General features: G+C 41.5%; 1 protein-coding gene across 4 annotated transcripts in view; it reads right to left on the bottom strand.

Moving 5' to 3' along the window:
• Positions 1–12,803: 12,803 nt before the first annotated feature.
• Positions 12,804–22,040, bottom strand: part of LNX2 (ligand of numb-protein X 2) — a 78,786-nt gene continuing 69,549 nt past the window's right edge. For all 4 annotated transcript variants that reach the window (XM_072719882.1, XM_072719879.1, XM_072719881.1 and 1 more), the window contains 3 exons: positions 20,579–20,810; positions 16,945–17,103; positions 12,804–15,123 (listed from right to left, as the gene is read on the bottom strand). In XM_072719882.1, coding sequence (XP_072575983.1) covers positions 14,988–15,123; positions 16,945–17,103; positions 20,579–20,810 — 527 coding nt within the window. In that variant the 3' untranslated portion in view covers positions 12,804–14,987. The remainder of the gene's footprint in view (positions 15,124–16,944; positions 17,104–20,578; positions 20,811–22,040) is intronic.

A 22,040-nucleotide genomic window follows, 5' to 3' on the forward strand; every position in this document is an offset into this window, starting at 1 on the left:
ATCAGAGAAAGAATTATCATATGATCTCACTCATGTGGAATATAAGAAACAAAACAGAGGATCATGGGGGAATGGAGGAAAAAATAAAACAAGATGAAATCAGAGAGAGAAACAAACCATAAGAGACTCTTAATCATAGGAAACAAATTGAGGGTCACTGGAGGGGAGAGAGGTGGGGGGGGTACGGGGTAACTGGGTGATGGGCATTAAGGAGGGCACGTGATGGAATAAGCACTGGGTATTATATAAGACTGATGAATCACTGGCCTCTGCCTCGGAAACTAATAATACATTATGTGTTAGTTAATTGAACTTAAGTAAGAAAATAAAAATAAGCCAGACAGAAAAATAAGTACCATATGATTTCACTCATATATGGAATCTTAAAAAACCCAAATAAACAAAAAGCAGAATCAGACCTACAAGCACAGAGAACAAAATGATGGTTGCCAGAGGGGAAGGGGGTGAAGAGATTGGGCAAAATGGATGAAGGGAAATGGGAGGTCCTGGCTTCTAGTTGTGAAATGAATAGTCAAAAGGAAAAAAGGCCTAGCATAGGGAACATAGTCACTGGTATTGTAATTGCATTGTATGGTGAGAGATGGCAGCTATCCTTGTGGGGAGCATAGCATAACATATGGAGTTGTTGAATCACTATGTTGTGTGCCTGAAACCAACGTAACATTGTGTGTCAACTATACTCAAATTTAAAAATTGTATTTTTTAAAAAAAGAGGTGATTCTCAAAGAAGGGTGTTGGGAGGAACCCACACATCTGCATTCATTTTCATTATGTTGTGACTTGTTGCAGTTTGTGTGTGTCTGGTTAAGAGGATTTAAGGGTTTTATAATTTAATGTTAAGTATACTGAGCCTGGAAAAAAACTGACAGGTGGCTTTAGAAAGACCACTGCAAAGAAACTGAGACTAACAATATAAGTCTTGAAATCACACGTAGACACCAAGGGTCAGCTGAGACTGCTGCTTCTCCTGGGAAGAGCCCTCATCAACCACCCAGCAAAGAAAGCATCCCATCTGGCAGTCTCAGGCCACCAGTGTTTATTTTAGAAAAGCCAACAAATCTGTCATTTCAAGAAAAAGATGCTGTAACAATAAGTGGAAACATAATTCTTTTTAAAGATAATTTTCCTCTAGAGGAAACGTATGCTATTGGAATAGTGTTTTGAAAATGAGATATTTGGAAATGTCTTACTATTATGGCATTTTTATTGTCGAAAGGTTAGATTTGTAGTTGCAACCTGTAATAACTCTCATGTGCACACTTCAGGTTGAAACAGAATTTTCTAATTACACAAAAATCTACCTTACAGTGTTTTGAAACCATTTGTTCAAAATGTAAAATTGCAAGAGCTTTTAATTAGCATGCAAAATAGACTGACATCAGAGAAAATGGAAATTTGTAGCTAAATTGAAGCAACAAACTGTATAATTGGTGGATGGACACAGAAGTGAGTATGGAGATAAACCGGTCTCAGAGATGTGTGACAGCCAAGTACCAACGCAAATTAAATTCTAGAACCAGTTTTTCTAGATACTGTATCATCCAGTTCTTCTGATACTGTATCCTCAAATACTAAATGAAGTTTTTTTAAAAAAAGAATGATGTATATCCAAGCAGATTGTTTTCACTAAAACTTAATAATAAATACTTTGGCTCAGGGCAGTCTGGGTGGCTCAGCAGTTTAGCGCCGCCTTCAGCCCACAGGTGTGGTCCTAGAGACCCCGGATCGAGTCCCACATCAGACTCACTGCACGGAATGGAGCCTACTTCTCCCTCCTCCTATGTCTGTGCCTCTCTCTCTCTCTCTTTCTCTGTGTGTTTCTCTCATGAATAAATAAATAAAATCTTTAAAAAAATACTTTGGGTCAGTTGGTAGAGCATGTGACTTTTGATCTTGGAGTTGTGAGTTCAAGCCCCACACTGGGTATAGAGAGTATTAAAAAAGATTAAATTAAATTAAAAAATAATTTAGCGAGGGAAAAGATTTTTAAAATATTTTTCATAAACTAAAACCATATACGTGTTATTTCAGGGATCCCTGGGTGGCGCAACGGTTTAGCGCCTGCCTTTGGCCCAGGACGCGATCCTGGAGACCCGGGATCGAATCCCACGTCGGGCTCCCGGTGCATGGAGCCTGCTTCTCCATCTGCCTATGTCTCTGCCTCTCTCTCTCTCTCTGTGACTATCATAAATAAATAAAAATTAAAAAATATATATTAAAAAAAGTGTTATTTCATCTTTTTCTTCTATTTTCACATTTTGTGTCTAATGAGTCTCTATACTAGCCAAGTCATATATATATATATGTCATATATATATATATATAATTGATAGATTAATGTATGTATATTGAAGGGGTGAGTGATCCTGATTCCTTCCTGAGGGGGTATGCAATCTTAAAAGTCTGAAGAAAACTGCTTTGATGAGCAAGCATGGTTGTCTCATCTGATCTCGCCTCTGGGCAGGCCTGCCACTTCCCAGGGCACAGCCTTCCCGGAGAAGTGCCATGTAGGACACTCCTGCCCCTGGTTGTCTCCTTCACTCTTTGTGTTCTTTTTTTTTTTTTTTTAAGATTTTATTTATTTATTCATGAGAGACACAGAGAGAGAGAGGCAGAGACACAGGCAGAGGGAGCAGCAGGCTCCATGCAGAGAGCCCGACATGGGACTCAATCCCAGGATTCCAGGATCACGTCCTGGGCCGAAGGCAGATGCTGCCTGGAGTCAATGAGGAGCGCTCTCAGTTGGGGAGGACCTTGGAAGTGTTTGAATGGAGAAGGCCATCCTGGACACAGAGATGATCCGGGAAGAGACAGGAAGGCGAGTGGGACACATGGCAAAGGGGGATGAGTCTGTGGTTACCGTCCCTCCATTCAGCACATCATAGAAAGCCAAGGAGGCCCACGGGAGTTGTGGGAAAGGGAGGGAGGCCTTGGCTGCAGATGGGGACCTGGACCACAAGCCCTGCTCTCAGTTGGCGCATCACCTGCAGAGGCTCTGCATTTGTCTGTATCTTCCCTGGGGCAGGTACCTTGGAGGACTGAGAAACAGCAAAGCCCTGGCACCCATCCTTAGATTGCTCAGAGAACTCGTGCCCAGGTAAGGCTTCCACAAGTGAGAAGGTCGCTCATATTGAATATGTTAAGAGAAATGCTGGAATATTTTGATGTTTCGATAGACCAGATTTTGCAGATTAGAGAAAATAAAGACTATGGATCAGCTTGAAGTATTGTTCGTATCATCGGGAAAATTCTTCCTCTAGAACCTTGTTCCAGGCCTAATTTTGAGAAATAATATATGGAAACATGAAGAAGAGAAAACTGAATTTTTCCATTCTTTGCAACCAGTCTGGAATTCACTGTCACCTTCTCTAAGAAAGAATAAATGAATGAAAAATGATGGGCCTGTAGGAGAAGCTGCCTTTATTTTTTATTTTTTAAAAGATTTTATTTATTTGGGACACAGAGACAGAGAGAGGCAGAGACACAGGCAGAGTGAGAAGCAGGCTCCCTGCAGGAAGCCTGACGTGGGACTTGATCCCAGGTCTCCAGGATCATGCCCTGGGCTGAAGGCGGCGCTAAACCGCTGAGCCACCGGGGCTGCCCGAGAAGCTGCCTTTAAAAAGATAGCTGCCCTGGAAGAGGAGCTCACTTTACTCTGCACCCAGATTGCTGCAATCTGTGGGGAGGCAGGGACCCAAAACCAGTGTACATGAGAACTTCTTTGACTTGAATGACGAGCCTAGCAGTTTGGGACAACAGTCATCACCAGAGACTGCTGAACTGGGTGCCCAACTGGATCCATTTTCAAGTTCAATGCTTTTCCCTCCTCCTCTGCCTCCTCCTCCACTGCCCCCTCAGCTTTTTTCTCCACAGCCTCTGTATTCTTCTTTCACACAGCCAGGATTGAAAAATACACGTGACTCAGATAATTCAGCCAATGAAATGAAAAAAACAGCACCCAGGTGACAACAGTAAGACCAATTACAGTCGTTTAAAAAACCAGGAAAAAAAAAGATGTTCCAAACATGTTGGATGTTCTAAAGGACATGAATAAGGTTAAGCTTCATGCTATTGAACGGTCACCTGGAGGTAGACCCATTCATAAGAGGAAAAGACAAGATTTACATTGGGATCCAGTGTCTTTAATATCCCATGCACGTAAGAAGAAGTTTGCTTTCCAAGAAGATGATTCTTTTGAGAAAGAAAATAAGTCTTGGAAATCTTCTCCATTTTCCAGGAACTTCAAGAGTGAGCTATAATAATGTAAAGTTAATGTTTTAATTTTTTTTAAGTGTATTGTTCATGATATATCTTTGCCTTCAAGTTCTCTTAAAGTACCTGCACAGGACGGGCTATACAGTTGTTGCTGGTACCCCTAATGTTTCTGTTGTTTCACACATTCCTTTTCGCTTTTGACTTACTATGAAGCTTTTTGAAATAAAACACTTGATTTGAAAAAAAAAAAAAACGATTAAAAAATAAAATAGGGACGCCTGGGTGGCTCAGTGTTGACAGTGTTGAGCCTCTGCCTTCAGCTCCTGGCGTGATCCAGAGGTCCTGGGATCAAGTCCCGCATCAGGTCCCCACAGGGAGCCTCTTTCTCCCTTTGCCTATGTCTCTGCCTCTTTCTATGTGTCTCTCGTGAATCAAAAAATAGAATCTTATAAAACAAATAAATAAAAGAGAACAGAAAAAAAGAACCAAAGCTCAGGCGGAGCATAATGTGGGCCTTCCCTGGGCACTGGAGGTGGTGTAAGAGGAGCATGGGGGGTAAAGTGAGCAGGCCCCACAGGGCTGGGGCGGGGGGGCTGGTGGGATCAGATAGGGAAGAGAAGAGAGAAGCATGGAAATGAAGGAACCAGGGGCTCCTGTGTCCCCGGGGCGCGGGGGAAGTACACCGTCAGACCCTTGAAATCCAGCCACAGACACCTTGAAAGCCTGGCCAAAATGCCACAGGAGCGAGCTGTGGGAAAGAGATCCGAGATCCAAAGCAGGCGTGCTTAGACGCGGTGTCGTTTTCAGGCCGGGGAAGCAAAAAAGAAACAGAGCAAAGAAAGCGAGGACCAAAGTGAAGGAAATGAGGGATGGGCACAAAACAGAGGCAGACAGGACAGGCTCAGGGCCAGCAGGCTGGGGTTCCTCTCACGATCTTGGGATTTTTACCCTGAGCAGTGTCAGTCCTCTTGTGTACCCACAAGCCACTCTGTGCAAGGCCTTGCGAGTGTGGCAGTGACCAAGACAGGCTCTGACACTGCCACCTGGAGCCTCCATGCTACGAGGGCTAAGGAGGGTCTTCCTGCTTTTGGAGGAAAAGCCCAGAACCTTGATGGAGAAAGCCTAGCTTCCTAGAGACCTGTGGGTCCCGTGCCTGGTGCAACCTGACCTGGAGGAGGGTGGCCAGGCCAGTCACAGCTTTGGAGAACAGGCATCTTTGTCAACAATATGTGATGTTTCTAAGAAGCCCTTGTTCACATTTACTTCTGGATAATTGGAAATCCCATCTATTCAATTACATGGAAATAATAGTGCGAGTATAGTTTGCATTGTCAAGTAGCTGGGACAGATCATACGTTCTTTCCAGGGGCAGGAACCATCCAGGGATGGGCTGATTCAACTCAGGGTCTGGCTCACCGGCCACCAGTTCAGTCTTCCCCTTGCTGCCCGGCCACGTCAGATGTCAGGTGGCAACAAGGGAAATGTGACAAATAGGGAGGCAGATAGATGTCAGACAAGAAGGCAAAAGCAAAGACAGGGTCAGAATGTAGATTTCTGATCCCCAGTCAGTGCTCACACACAAAATCCAAGGAGGTGTCCCCTGGCCTGGTGTGGGATCTGGCGTGGCCTTCGTATCATCATGGGACAGAACTCATCACTCCACCAACGCTCTGCCCTGGGAGCCCAACTCTCCGTGCCTCAACTTCCCCTGGCTGTGCAGTTGGAATAACTGCAGTGTTTACTTTGAAAGCCTGTGAGGAGTGAGTGCATAAATGTGTGTGAATGATGCTTGGCATAGAGTCGACTTTCAATAAATGTTAGTTACTGTAATTTCACTCAACCACAGAAACCAAAGGAATTTTTTTGGGTTGAGATGCTGTATTTATGGAGGTTTCCAAATTTCTTACTGAATTTCAACATCAAATTGTCAAGCTACCATCTCTGGATTCTGAAGTATACTTGAGATTTTCTGCCAAGATAGGTACTGTGAGAGCCAAGAGAAGGAATTGAGAGGGTGCCTCCGACGAAGTTGCCTGTTTAGAAATTAAAATGGAAATGTGAAAGTACAGAGCTCAGATCAGGAGCATGGGCTGAAGTCAGCTGGTCTAGCATTAAGAACCAAGAATGTCAGTCTTTTTCAAAGTCAAGGATGAGAGAAGTAAATCAGAACATAGACTGAACACAGTGTGCAACCTTGCAAAGCTCCTCCAAGTTAATTCCTGGTCTCTCTAAAGTTCTGGCAGAGGACAGTGACATTATTCACCGTTTTCATCTGACTCATCCCTGTAAACCTCCCAAGGGACAGAGCTGTCCTACTCATTTTCGCTGTTAGCACTCCTCTTGGGGAGGGCAGATGTGAAAAGAGGGGGAAAGCAGCTCTATCCCCTATTTTTGGGACATGCCGTGTGATCAGGGCACAAATGGACTATCCTGGGGTACAGTCCGGTCGTAGGCAGCCAACAGGGACACTTGGATGCAAGTTCTGGCTTCTGGGGTCTATTTGTCCACTTGTTAGTTACATGCAAATAAGTAAATTCCTAACCCCAGCTTTCTTCTTTTATCAAATGGGTATGATCTCCACCAAACATGTCTCATTAAGTTATTATGAGAATGAAATGAAACATCTGTAATGAATGCAAAACATGTGCAAGTAAAGCATTGATGTTAGGATGTAGTTAGACAGATGCGTGGTGTTCTTGTGTCACTTGCACTCCTTGAACATGCGTAGGGGAACTAGCAAACCTGCCTCGGCATTACACCCAAATAGGTAAGCCAAAAGAAATAAATCACAATCTTGTGTTTCCCATACAGACTCATTTTGCTGATTTCAAACTACAGAGGTCTGGCTAACGACGAGCTTTTTGCTCACTGCCAAGCGCTTTTGTTGTTGTTTTTTTGCTACAATGCCGTTTCTATTATGGAAAAGTCAAAGAGTCCCTTGCCCCCTTCTTTCCCTTTCCCTTACTCCCATTTTTCCTTCTCTGTTTGCTGGAGTGCTTGCAAGCCAGGCCCAGACACCGTGTTATTTCATCCACGAAGACTTGTACATTTACATTTTGCCAGACTTGTTGCTAAAACTCCCCAGTTGCCCCGCATCCATCCGCCTTACCCCTTGGCCTGTGGTCTTCCCCAGCCCCACCCGCTGCGGAATCTGTTCTCTTGAAAGTCATCAGTGGTGCAATCCAGAGATGTGTCTCCATTCTGTGCCTCAGCTTCTCTGCAGCTCTGACACTGCTGAGCATCGCCTGACGCCCAGTGCCAGGTGTGCGGGTGGCCGAAGAGCTCACCCGAGGCGCCTGCAGCTGCTGAGGGGGGCTGCAGTGGGGGGTGGGGGCAGCGTCAGAGGGACAAGCACAGCCGAGGGGCACGGGGCAGAGGGGGCCCGGGGCGCAGCGGGAGTGAGAATTTGGAGGAGCAGGGCTGGACGCTGTGCAGCCAACGGCCTTGGGGCTGGGCCGGGAAGGATCCGCAGGGCCGGCAGGCCCTCCCGGAGGGCGGCGCGGCACGAGCAGCAGCCCGGCCACGTCTGGGAGAGTGAGTCACTTGAGTAATCAGGGTGCATGACAGAACCTGCCGAGTGCACAAAACACGCACAATACTGAGGGCAAACAAAAGTTGGGGTTCAGAGGAAACTCGGAAAGCAGGTAACTCCCTTCTAGTGCTTCTCAGTGACTCCTAGGGATGTGTAGCCAGTGTCTCTGTCTACACATTGACTACAGCCTGTTTAGCGCAACGCGTCAGCCACTTTATAGGCACGATCTCTGAAACTTGCACCCACCTAGCGGAGTAAGCACATAACTTCTCATTTGCTAGATGAGAACATGGAGGAGCTGAGATTAAAGGACTTGCTCCAGGTCTCTCAGGCTGGTAAGTGCAAGCACAGACCTCTCAGCCTGTTTGGCTCCATGCACTGTGTCGCCCAGCTGGCCTCCCCCTAAATTAGTATCATGTGCACCTCAGCACACATCAGTGCTTTTGTTGCAGAGCAGGGGCAGGAAAAGAGGAGTGATCGCCACCACGTGATCCGGAGGTCTCTAAACAACTGATGGTGCGCAGTCCAATGGCAGCAGTGAGCCCGTATTCCGCCTGACGCCTCCTTAGAGGCTTTCCCTGATTGCCTCTCTCACACAGCTCGTTTCTACCACATGCCCTCTGTTCACCTGGCTTTTTTTCCTTCCTTGCATTTATCACCTCCTAAAAGCATATGATTTCATTTTAGCGTTTATGCTTTACCTCTTTCAACTGTAAGCTAACAGCTGACAACTTTGTCTTGGTAACTGGTGGATTTTGAACACCTAGCACAGTGCCTGGCATGTAAGCAGGTGCTAAGGAAACCTTTGCTGAGCAAAAGGGAGAAAAAGTATCAGTATTTTGTGTATTGTGCACACCTGACATTTATTTAGACATTTAAGATAACAAATGAAAAAGATATCTTCCTTTCCCAAGTGTCTACATTCCAGCCAGGGAGAAAGGCTCTATTACTGAGAGCAATCATTTACAATTACAGATGGAGTAGTGAGGTCCCTGTCATGGAAATATTCAAGCAGGGGCTAGAAGACCATGTTATAGAAGTGATTCTTATATCAGAAAAACACAGATAAGGACTTCCCATCTAAGTTCTATGATTGGGGTCATTGGGAAAAAGAACTATCTAAAGTATGGGGACTTACATGACACAAGGACATCGGATCCTTTGGAATGACTTAAAGGTAAGAGGGGATGAGAACTCATTTTCCATATAAATATTCAGTGATTCTCCACAGGGGTAGCTTTGCTGCTGTGAGCACCCACTTCTCTGCAGAGTAACCACCTCCATCAGCACAGGCTGGGACCCCAGGATCAGGAGGACAGCCCATGCCGTCAAGAGGGCAGGCAAGACCCAGAGGCTCACACCATGGAGAAAGGATATGGCCACAGAAGGGAGGAGGCAAATCGACCCAATTGTTCTGGGGTGTCACTTCCCCAGGATGTCTGGTGGTGGGAGGGTTGCAGTCATGGGTATGTGACTGAACACATCCCATGACCTTAGACATTCTTGCAGAGTTGTGGATGAGAGGAGACTCCCTAATAAAATCTTGGCACAGTAAAGACGTCCTTTATTTTTAACAGTTGCCTCCACCCTCAAAACCTCAACACTGGACAACCGTGTTACTTCTCTACATCAGATGTAGATGTTTCTACAATAGATATTTCTAACATGACCGGTCTTCAACCAGTGGCCAGTTTTTGGGCATTTCAAGGAAGGGTTGTTGTTGGATTCACCCTTAAAACTGAAAACTTTTGAGGAACAAAGGCGGGGTACTGGTAGAAGTTTGCAAAACAGCCCAACTTCAAAGCATGATGTGCAGGTGAGTCACTAGAGCTCAAATGGAAATCTTGGCGCAACGGGCATGCAGTCACCCTTCTCCTGGCTGGAGACCTGCCTTCTGCTGTGCGCGGGGAGGTGTTAGGTCTTTTTTTTTTTTTTAATTTTTTTTTTTAATTTTTTTTTATTTATTTATTTATGATAGTCACAGAGAGACAGAGAGAAAGGCAGAGACATAGGCAGAGGGAGAAGCAGGCTCCATGCACCGGGAGCCTGATGTGGGATTCGATCCCGGGTCTCCAGGATCGCGCCCTGGGCCAAAGGCAAGCGCCAAACCACTGCGCCACCCAGGGATCCCCCCCCTTTTTTTTTTTATTTAATTTTTTTTTTTTTTTTTTTTTTTTGGTGTTAGGTCTTCTACTCCTTTGTGTGATTAAATTTCAGCACCTCTTACCATTGGTGCTTTATAGCTGGTAGGCACTGCGCTTACATGTTCACCTTTACTAAAGAGCTTTTGTGTTGCCATAGAAATTAATAGCTAGCACAGTTCAATGGAGTAGATTTACACTGTAAAATGGCAAGAGCTTTCTAATAAGGACCCTGAGGAGTTGAAACCTTGCCTTCAGCAGGCAAAGAAGAGAGACTTCAGAGAAGGAGCTCGCTTTACAGCTCCCTCGCCTGTGACTGGGCAGCAAGTTCACTCTGCCATGTAACCTACACTGTTTTATCACCGAATATGGACAAATGGAAGAAGGTGTGAATTATGAAAGATGAAATTAGGTGTTCTCAGAGGTGATCCAGAGCCTGAGAGTCATGCATACAGTAGGTGCTAGGTGGATTCTTGTTTAAATGATCACAAAGGATAAAGACCTATCAATCACTGAAATGTGCCTGGGTATTCAAGTGCTTAAGGCAACTTGGAACCTGTAATAGTTCAGCATGAAGCTTAGATACCCACTCTCACCTTTTAAATGTTGATTTATTTCTTATATAAAGTGCCAAAGTAACTGCAACTCCATTTAAGCTTTCAAATTCCAAAGAAGTTAAGTCTGGATTAATGGGACTTTGCTGGACAAAGTCCCATGGGTCCTGTAGGGATGAGGAACAGGTGAAGTACCCTTAGAAGCTGAAATTCAGGTTCGCTAACTTTAAATTTAAACCATCCACTTATACAAGGTTTCAAACATTTGAGGAATCATAAAAACAGCCCACTTCAATATGCAAAAGAATGGAAACCAAGTTTGGAAGTTACAGCAATAGAATCTGCAGACTGCATGGTCTTCTTGTGAGAAAGTACAGTAACTAATTTGGAGTGTGAGTAGTCCACTACACTACTTGAAAACTTGCTCATATTGCACAGTATCTCGAGAAAACTAACCCTCTAAAATCTCTGGATTCCCTTCTTTCCATCCACAAGGCCTCCTTGAGCAGCACCAGAGACCCCCTCATAGCGCTGACAGGCTCAAAAATAAATGGAGCGTAGAATTCCCCACACCTGTGTTGGCTGTGCATAGTGACTTCTAGTCCAAAGACTACAGTATAAAGGGAAGAGCAAGCAACTTTACTGTGGAGAAACCTAACACTCAGGCCAGGTGAACAAGGTCAACACCAAGTTATAGGTCATGCTGAGAGAATGCAGCCTCACTAAAACATGAAGACAATGGCATTTCACCTGCAAACCCACAACCCCAGTCTAATCATGAGGGAAAAAAGCAGACAAATTCCAAGAGAGGGCATCCTACACCAGTGCTCAATATTGTCAAGATCCTCATAAGCAAGTAAGTCTGAGAAAATGGCACAGTCAAGGGGAGTCTGAGGGGGCATAATTAGATGTAATATGGTATCCTGGAAGGGATTTGGGACAGAGAAAGGACACTCGGCCTACATTCTCCCTCTAGAATACCCTGGGCTCTTCAGAAGGTATAGAATCTCTGATATTTTATGTCCAATTTAAAAAACTGCTACAGTGGTAATCAAGCACCAATCTGGCAAGTTTTTCGTCCTAGTACGCATCCATGACCCTACAAGTATAACAATAAAATCTTTCAAAAGAGAAAAAAAAGTGCTTGCCCCAGGAGGTTGGTAAAAATTTGCCCAAAAGAGGTAATGCCATTTGAGCCAGGTCAGCCCCAGTAGGCACAGGCGTGATGGGTTCTAAATGAGGCAAGGAGTGGGGGGGAAGCGAGGTGGGTGATGGAAGCAGGACCTGAGGATGTGGGCAAACTGTTGGGAGCCACAGAGGGCAAATGGTACTGCAGAGCCATCCAGAAGACCTGCTTGGGGGGTCAGGCCACACAGGCCTTGGTCAGAACTGAATTTGCTAGGAAATTGGGAAGAATTTTCTTCAATTAAAATTTTGTTTTATTTAATGCAGAGAATGCTCAAAGCTCTGAGAAAGACAGGGAAGCACAAGGTCAGGACTGCCTGTTTGGTAAATGCTGTGCCAGTGAAGAGGTGAGGCATCCGGCATGAGGTTTGATAGGAATACAAGGTAAGCCACATCATGTAATTTTGGATTTCCTGGTAACCACATCTTTAAAATGGTGAAAAACTGGTGAAATTAATTTTAGTAATGTATTTTAGGGTTGGGGAGGGGGATTTGGAGGAAGGTGGTCAAAATGTATAAACTTCCACTTATGACATAAATAAGTACTGGGGATGTAATGTACACCATGCAGATTATGGGGAACACTGCTGTGTGATATACAGGGAAGTTGTCAAGAAAGTAGATCCTAAAATAGATCCTTTTTTTTTTTTTCCTTTTTACTGTGTCTATATGAGAAGGTGGATGTTAGCTGAACCTCTTGTGGTGACCATTTCACAATGTGGGTAATTCAGTCCACCATACTCTATGCCTCAGATTTTACACAGTGATGTGTGTCAATTATTTCTCGATAGAACTGGAAAAAAAAATGCGTAGAAAAAGACTAACGGGAAATCCACCAAAAATAAAAATTAAAAAAAAGCACCATATTTTATATCAGCCTATATATCCAAGGTATTATCACTTCAACATGTAGCCTGGTAGTATTTCTGGTATTCAGTGGCCACACATGTTGGACAATACAGGTCCAGAGGTAGTGCATGGGCAAAACTTCCAACAATCACACGTGTTATGCACATAAGAGGAAGGATCAGAAGATGGACTTAGGATTCTGAGGTCCAAAGCTTGGACCACTGAAATGAGGACAGAGGGGTCGTGAACAAACAGAGATCGTATACTGAGTCAACTTCTGCTACTCAAGAAAAGAGACAATGTCACTAGTATGGAAAGGATGACTTTTATTTCCATCCTGATTATCACACCATTATTTAAACACATTTGAAAATCCTGAAATAATTTAAACCAAAGGCACAGAACAAATCAAAATATTTGAACTATTTATGCTTAAGATGAGAAAATTCAAATATTTCAACAGTAATAATAAATTATGAACAAGTTTCCATCACCAAATATCGTTCTGACCAAAAGCTACCATGTTTTGTAATAAAACCAAATTAGCTTAGGCTGAGTCTGAGATTTCCATGATAAAAATAATGTCGAAAAAAGTGTCTTCTTTCAAAATACTCATTATACCCCGAGGTTCAATGTAAGTATTTTATATATAACAAAGTAGCCATTAGGATATTTGTTGATGGATGGCCACTCCCCAAGAAATGACACATTCTTACAAAATGTTTAAAAAAATAGCAAAGTAGGATAGAAAATTCTTTTTGGGGAGCAGGGGAAAAAAAAAAAACTTGTTCCATGTCAATTAGAATATCAAAGCATTTCAATACCAAATTGCTTCAAAAGCCAATCATCACATAACAGTAATATACTGTATGGGGCATTCCACTGTATCTTCATTATATGTTGATCATACAGTGTAGCTAAGGGGTTGAACAAATCAGTAGCAATTATTGTTGCCGCTTCTTATTTATTCAAAAGAGATAGGCTTAAAAAAATTACTAAAAAACTAACAGGAATAATCAGTGACATGCTATAGACACGATAAACCCTAGCAATGCAATTGCTAGTTTGAAAATCAAGTGGTCATGCTTCATAATATACTGTCATATTTTCGAAATACATTCTCTGATAATCAATACCATTTATTACAGAGGTCAGTTGTAAATGAGCTCAGATTCTGAACTAGATTTCTAAGTGAAACTTTTTTCAAGTATGGATAATATTAATAAGGTAAAGATATTTTGATCTTACTTCTTTATGTGTTCTTCCAAGGGACAACCAAGTGGAATGAAGGGCTAACAAAAGGGGTTGGTGGTACTTTTCAAAAACAGAAAAATAAGAAGTAGCCTAGTGACCAAGAACTGACTGAAAGATATTAATATCTAAAACCTAGTATTTTAGATAAAAATCCAGGACTTTTCAGTCTTTTTCTTAAAATAATTAAGTTCACAAGAAATAATGGGGAAAAAATTTAGGATTTCTAGAACATTCAAGGCTTTTCTTGGAATGAAATAAAAAAGGTATACCTTCTCCTACACTGAGCTGCGACATATATGAATGTGTACTGAATAGCAACACAGTTTTATCTTTAGTTTAACTGCATAAATCACAAAAAGCATGTCTAGCCAAGACTGCTGATAAGTACAATACAAACTCTAGAAAATGAATTTTAGCAAAAACTGCTTCAAAATTTCCCTGCATAACAAATCATTCCTTTGGAAATGAATCTTTAAATGCTTTTGGACTTGTGCAAGTAAGTGTGGCTTTTACCATCTCCAGCACTAAACTGTAATCACCTCCCAAACACCTTTGTCACTGGAAAACGTGATTTTTTATTATCTAGTATTCTAATTAATGATATATTATTTTCAAAAGCTCTTTAGTAGTGTCAGACTTCTGTCTTCATCACCTACAAGTACTAAGAGAATAAAGGAGAAATAAAATTAACTCCAGAAAAATCACTTTTTACAAACAGTATGAAGTTTTGAAATGTTGGCACCGACAGGAAAAAAATGGGGAAGGGCTAACAGCTAAATTTAAAACATATCCATTTGTGGCCTTGGTTGAGGCAGGGGCAGAGGAAGCTACCGCTACTGGCTTCACAGACACCAGTGCTGGGGCATGGAACTCATTCTAGGACTTGGTGAGGGGAAATAAAGAACTGCCTGAGGTCCTGTCATCCAGCTGGCCAGGTCACAGTTTGCACGATCTTCATTATTTCATTATTTTAGGTCACATTCTGAAAACGGGGAGTCTGGATTTTGAAAATAAGAACTTACAAGGGTTAATGAAAGACTGTTTCCAAGCTAAAAGAAATGTGGCTAACTCGAAGAAAGCCATTTTAACAACAACAAAAGGACAATCTGAGTGGTTCTGGGCCCTGCAAACACCAGCTGAGTCTGGCACTCCTAACCAGAAACACAACACAAGGAAAGAGATTTCTTTCCAAAGTCTAAAAAGGGAAGATGTTTGACTAGAAACCAATTTCAAAACCTACACCAGGCTTCCAGGCCAGCAGATAACTGTCAGAGTGACTTTGTTCCTTTGCTCCTTCAACATGGGAACGAGTGCAGAATGGCTCATGCCCACAGTTGACAGGCCGTTGACGGCTACGATCATATCCCCACATCTGGACAAAGACAAACAGACAAAAGAAATGGGCTGTTAACTATTTTCATGGGATTAGAAAACATTATCCTAACATTGGTTTAGCATGAAATTCACAGTTTCACTTAACCATTAGCTGTCAACGGTGAGGATCTATTTTCTACTTTGTGAAACATCTGGGGCAATTTTTAAGCTTCTATTGGCCTTCCCTTGCCAATCAAGGTTACCCATGGGCCGACCTCTCCTCTAACTGCTGGGTGATTTCGAGGGCAAGCAGAGCAATTTTCATGTAAGCATAAGCAAAATATAATTAGGAGAATAAATGTGCTGTCTCTTGAAGGAATACTAAATAATGCATTTGGAGGGGGGTTGCTTATTATTTTGACTATTCTTTCTCTGTTCATTCTTAGAGCTCATACATTTGAGGGTTTAATTACATTGAGAATAAGACCCATACCTCCTCTTCTTTCAGCTACTGATGCTTGTCTTCTGAGAGGATTATCACAAACGGATGATACATCTGAAGGCCTTTCTCTTCTTTATGATTTTTGCTCTTTAGTTTGTAATACTAATATGTTATTTTGCTGTTAGTTCCTTCAATTCTTTTGGAAGTAGGTGGAATGCAAATTATAAACTAACTGAGACCCACACTGGTTGAGTAACTTAGCTAAGAGAATGGTTAACTCATTTTCCCCCTACTCTTTCTGCCTTAAATACTGATTTTTTTTCACCCACCTCGGTCAACATAAGACTCATCAGGAGCTTACTGACCCTGATCCACTTTTTACAAGACGATCTGGATGGTACTTTCTCTTTGTGAACAGTATACATTCTCCATCTGTGCAGCACTCTGTCTAGTGTGTCAACATTTACTTTTTAAGAATTGGCTCTTCCCTTAAAAACTAAACACTAAGAATCTACATAAATCCATATCCTCTCAGTCTGTAGAATCTCTTGATCTAATATCTCGTTCTTCTCCCAGTGCCTGAGCTTTGATAAAGGAACAAGGCTGCACGAAGTTGGCTGAGGACTTCCTGCCCCGCAGAGGAATTAGCAATCCCAGCTCTGTAGAGATAGTCCGGGGTGTGAACCCAATCAACCATATCCAGCTATTTGGCTGTGGGCAAGTTTCTTAATCTTTCTGAGACTTAGTTATCTTGTTTATCAAACAGGAATAGCAACATCACTTACCTCAAAGGGCTGTTAAGAAGATTCAATAATATAATCCCCAGCACTTAGCATGGTTTCTGGCAGCTATCACATGTTCATTCATCAACTATTTATTGAGACCTTACTATATACTGTTACAGCGGTCAGGAACATAATAATAAATGCAACACCCCCCCCCCCCCCAATGGAACTTGCATAAATATAATGCTAAGTAGACATAAGTGCTGTGGAGGAAAAATAAAGCAGAGTCATCTAATGACAGGACTGGACCAAGGGAGGTGAGACTGTGCAGAGCTAGCTGTCATGTATCACAGTGTGTCTAATCAGATGACTCAGGTTTGGTCCCTGTCATTAGATTAACAAAGCAGACTTATCAGTGGCAAGATGGTAAAAGTGATGCTTCAGTCTAGATCTGGGATGGCAAATTGTTTCTGTAAAAGGCCAGTTAGTAAACAAACATTTCAGTCTTTGTGAACCACATGCCCTCTGTCACAATGACTCAGCACCGCCACTGTGGCTCACAGGCAGCCAAGGAGGATGTATTAACAGCCATGTCCCAGTAAAACTTTATTTACAAGAACGGACAACAGGCTGGGTCTGGAGCTGACCCCAGGTCACGATTGTGTTCATCACAATCAACATGAATCATATTATCTGATATCACAAGACTCACTTTAATCTTCCATCATAATAAGCAGGAGTCCCCAAGACGATAGTTTTAATGAAGAAGGGCTGATTGGTGTGGTTCTCTTCATATCCACCAACAATACTAAAGCCCCAACTTCCCAAGTAGCTTCTTCGTAAAACTATATCATGGCAGCTATGAAGGGCACTGTAACAAACACAAAGATTCAGAAAAGTTAACGGGGAGGCTTTTATCGGTGTTCACCTTTGTTCTAACTCCATACCACATTATATTGATCACTGTGGGGAAACGAGAACAGGCTACTTTATTTCCTTCTGAACACATTACCCTGACAACCCATCATCTAGCACAGACACAGTCCTACGTAGACTGGAATTTCTTCAACATTTTTCAATCTTCTTTTCCCGTGTGAAGATATGTGTGTACACACAGCGCTAACTACACCTGCTTATAAGTTTATACCACAGAAATGCATATAAAATGGTTCTGTGCTTATATTTGCTCTCTGCACTGTCAAAGACATCCTGAATTCGGATATCCATCTGTATGTACAGAGTTTGTATCTACAAAAAGATGGTACAGAAGGGATCTAGTACCACTGATCTTAGCAGTCAAATGAAAGATGTGAGCATTGTGAAGCTTCCAAAGAAAGGTAGAAAACTCTCTTTTTAATCTATATGAGTTGTTCTATTGTTATTAGTTGTTGTTCTGCCTCCCTCTGTGTGTCTTTCATGAATAAATAAATAAAATCTTTAAAAACTGCACTCATTTTAAGGGAGACTGATGAAGAAAATCGGGAACTCAATCTAGAAAACACTAATGAAAATCATCTCTCCCCCCCCCCTTTTATTTATTTATTTTTTTACCAGGGACACTGAGATGCTTCAGTTAAAATACCACTGTCAGTTTGGAGGATGTGAAACATCCGTGCTCTATGAATAAAAATTTAAAAAATAAAAATAGAAAAAAGCCCCATCTAAATGATATAGAAAAAGTATCTTTTTATGAGAATTAAGTATCTTTCATTTTTAGATGAAATTGAATATAAAGTCATCTAAGGCAAGGTTTCTTGTTTTTAATCTATTAAAAAGATTTTTTTAATAAAGCCAATTCTGTAGGCAATATATGAAATGCTAGAACTTTTAATCTGGCCCAGTTTTTTAGCTCACCAGTATGAAAGGGCTTTTAAAAAGGCTTCTGGCATAGAGCAGGGTCCCATACATTAGCCTGGTATTTTATAAATGTTATTTTCATTATTCTGCATTTCTCAAAAAACAATCAAAACAACACAATACAAAACAAAACAAATACTTGTTTCATCTGGTATGCTGCTGTCTGGTATACCCCTAGCAAACTGTGGAGGAAGAACCTTTCTTTTCAGAAAGAGCAGAGCTGCTGCCCTATGTGAGATGAAACCTGCTTAAAGAAGCCACCTATACCCACAGAGTAGTGGCCCTCTGACACATGGTTGTGAATACAGGTTTGCACACAACAGAGACCCCCAAGATTCCACAGAACAGAGACCTTTTATTGACAGACACTCTTTTGAAACAGGTAGACCCCCAAATAGATTTTATTATCCTATATATATTTTTCATCTGAAATATTCATTAGTCTTCCTGGTACACCTGAAAATGGTCTAAACACAAGAGGTAAAGTACTGACCCACAAACTAGCCTGAACAACAGATAATGAAAACTAAAAGGAGCATGAGCACAGCACAAGTGTCTCTCCAGCACAGCACCAGTGTCTGCCTGTCCACCAGTGGGTGTGGACCCACTCGGCCACTATATGGCAGGGGAGCCATATATATAGCCATATATATATATTACCCACTGATGTGTGAAGGGGCCTTTCTGACATTATAGGTTTCACATGACAGGTCAATGCATTGGGCTGAGTATTTAACAAGATAAATGAGGTTCCCTCTGATGGCTGACACTTCACAATTAGGTAGCATGTCTGTGGTTTAATAGCAACCATTTGAATCTACCCCTACATGTCCCTGAGATGTGAATTGTATTACAGTTTCAGGCCTTTTTAGCTTTTTTTCAATCCTGAGGACAAGTCTGTGTTAGATTATTGACAAATGAATTTCACTCATCCTTGCTTTTTCTGCTATTCTTTATGTGAAAGTATTTTTTTTTTTGTGAAAGTATTTTTTAAAAAAAGATTTTATTTATTTATTCATGAGAGATACAGAGAGAGAGAGAGGCAGAGACATAGACAGAGGGAGAAGCAGCTCCCCATGGGGAGTCTGATGCGGAACTTGATCCCAGGATCGCAGGGATCACGACTTGAGCCAAAGGCAGACGCTCAACCACTGAGCCACCCAGGTGACCCTGAAAGTACTTTTTAAAAGTAAATCATATAGGGGCACCTGGGTAGCTCAATTGGTTAAGCATCTGCCTTTAGCTTAGGTCATGATCCTGGGGTCCTGGGATTGAGCCCCACGTCAGGCTCCTTGCTCAATAGGGAGCCTGCTTCTTCCTCTCCCTCTGCTGCTCCCCCTGCTTGTGCTCTGTCAAATAAACAAATAAAACCTTTAAACAACAAAAAAGTAAAATCAATCATATAGCATTATACAAAAGCTAGTTATTACAAATTACATCCAAATGAAGCTAGATGGCTCAGAAACTGGCATTCTTATTGTTTATTTTTATTTTAAAAAATCAGTCATTTTCATATTTGCCCCGGAGTCAAAATGTTACATCATAGCTCAGTTTTAGCATTCCTCTACACATTAAGAATCTAAAGTGATCTGGAAACAAAGACAGTAATACACATTCTTCCTATCTCAATACCGAATTTTATAGCCATCATCAGGAGGTTTCAAACACTGTCATGACCAGACAATGACCAACTGCAGAACATCTTGGATGGTGTCAATCATGAAGCAGCAAGCTCTTCACCAAGGTTGTGAGGAGCACCTACTCTTGAACACTAATGATTTGGCTTAAAGACTCTCCTGTGCAATAAAAAACTGGATTTTAATTCTGCCTTTTAAGGGAGAGTTAAAAGGATTAAGAAAGAGGTTTTGGAAAAACTTCTGGAATAGGGAAAGGCCTGACACATTGACCTGGCATTTCTGGTGAAAAATCCACACAAAGTCTAAGCATGTATCAGAATGCACAGTGGTAAATAACAGCTTTTCTTTTTTTTTTTTTTTTTTTTTTTAATAACAGCTTTTCTAAAGCAAGAGACTGAACATCCAAATCTCCTGGCTGGTCCACTTGGGAGAATTTTAAGAGGAATGGACAGAATGGCTTTATTCGTTTTTACAAACAGATACAATAAGTCTTTTTAGCCTAGTTCTTATTATTAAATTTATATTTTATTTATTTCACTTATTTTTAAAAATGTTTAAAAAATTAAAAAAACATTTATTTTAAAAACTCATGACCCTGATATCAAGACCTGAGCTGAGATCAAGAGTTGGATGCTTAACTGACTGAATGACTCAGGAGCTCCTTATATTTACCTTTTAAAATACAATAACCTAAGAAAAAAATACCATTTTCTTTTGTAACTTGATATGCTGTTGTCTACTTTTATCTAAGACCTTTCCGCCCACTGGATGAGTGAATTTATGGTGTTATACACTGAGAAAGGTTGTCACTATGATTGTTTCACCATAAAACAACCAAAAAGCTGTCAGTACCTTGGAAGCCCAAGCCACATGACCCATGATGGGGACCAACTGGCATCATACTCATTCTCACTGAAGGTGCTCAGCTGCTCTTCCGTGGCCTGGGTTGCCTCTTCGACAATCTGGACCTCAAGTGCTTTCAGGACAACAGCAGGGGATGCAGCACTGGCTTTCAGCATAGCAACAGCCTCACTGTGACTTAAATTGGTCAAATCAATGCCATTGATATTCAGCAATATATCACCTGTTCAAATGAAGAAACAAGAAAAATGAGATGAGCTACCAAGTAATTATCTTCCCTGTACATCCTGCTATTTGTAAATTAATCAACAAAGGTTAGTTCCAATAACAGATGGTAAAAGACCATTTTTTTACTTCTCTGTAATTCTTATGATACCCAGGGAAAATACAATTAGTGGAAAACATTCCAAAACAACTCAAAACTTTAAGACCGTTTCATAATATATGGAAAAGGTATGGCTTTAAAGCACTGCGATTCAACTGGAAGTCCAAATCATTAGACCTAGTTTTGCTATGTACAGGCTCTGGGCACTTCATTTCTGTTCTCTGGGCTTCAGTGATTTCTATTGTTCTTTCCTACTCAAAAATTATTTGATCCTTTGCTCTTGGAAATGAATTTTTAATATATCCTGTTTTACAGTTATATAGTTATATACATAAAGATAGCCCTACATAGTTTGCTCAGTGTGAACATATCAGAATACTTAAAGAGAAGACATCCTTGGGCCTACAAAAAGAAATGAAACTTGTGATTTGAACATCTTTTCTTGCTTGAGATAAAGCAAAATATTCTCACTGTAGGAAACTTAAAAAATATAACAAGATAATCAGAAGGAAATAAAATTGGCAGCCTGGGTGGCTCAGCCATTTAGCGCCATCTTCAGCCCAGGGTCTAATCCTGAAGACCCGGGATCAAGTCCCACGTTGGGCTCCCTGCATGGAGCCTGCTTCTCCCTCTGCCTGTGTCTCTGCCTCTCTCTCTCTGTGTCTCTCATGAATAAATAAATAAAATCTTTAAACAAAATAAAAAAGGAAATAAAATTACCCCAAATTCTACAATTGGGCAAATATTTTTTTTTTTAAATAGCAGCCTTATTAAGGTATAATTCACAAACCGCTCATTCCACTCATTTTAAAGTATACAATTTTATGGCTTTTAGTATAATCATATTGTTGAGTAACCATAACGCATTACTTTTTGGTTCTCTCCCCCAAGAACCCTGTATTCATTAGCAGTCACTTCCCTCCTCTGCTACCCACCAGCAACCCCTTATCTACTTTATGTCTCAACAGATTTGCCTATTTTCGACATTTCATATACATGCAACCAAACATGGTCTTTTGTGACTGACTGCTTTCACTTAGCATAATGTTTTCAAGGTTGATTCGTATGTTCGCTTGAAGTAATACTTCATTCCTTTTTTTTTTTTTTTTAATACTTCACCCTTTGATG

The sequence above is a fragment of the Vulpes vulpes genome, chromosome 9 (genome assembly GCF_048418805.1).
Source record: "Vulpes vulpes isolate BD-2025 chromosome 9, VulVul3, whole genome shotgun sequence".
NCBI lineage: Eukaryota > Metazoa > Chordata > Mammalia > Carnivora > Canidae > Vulpes > Vulpes vulpes.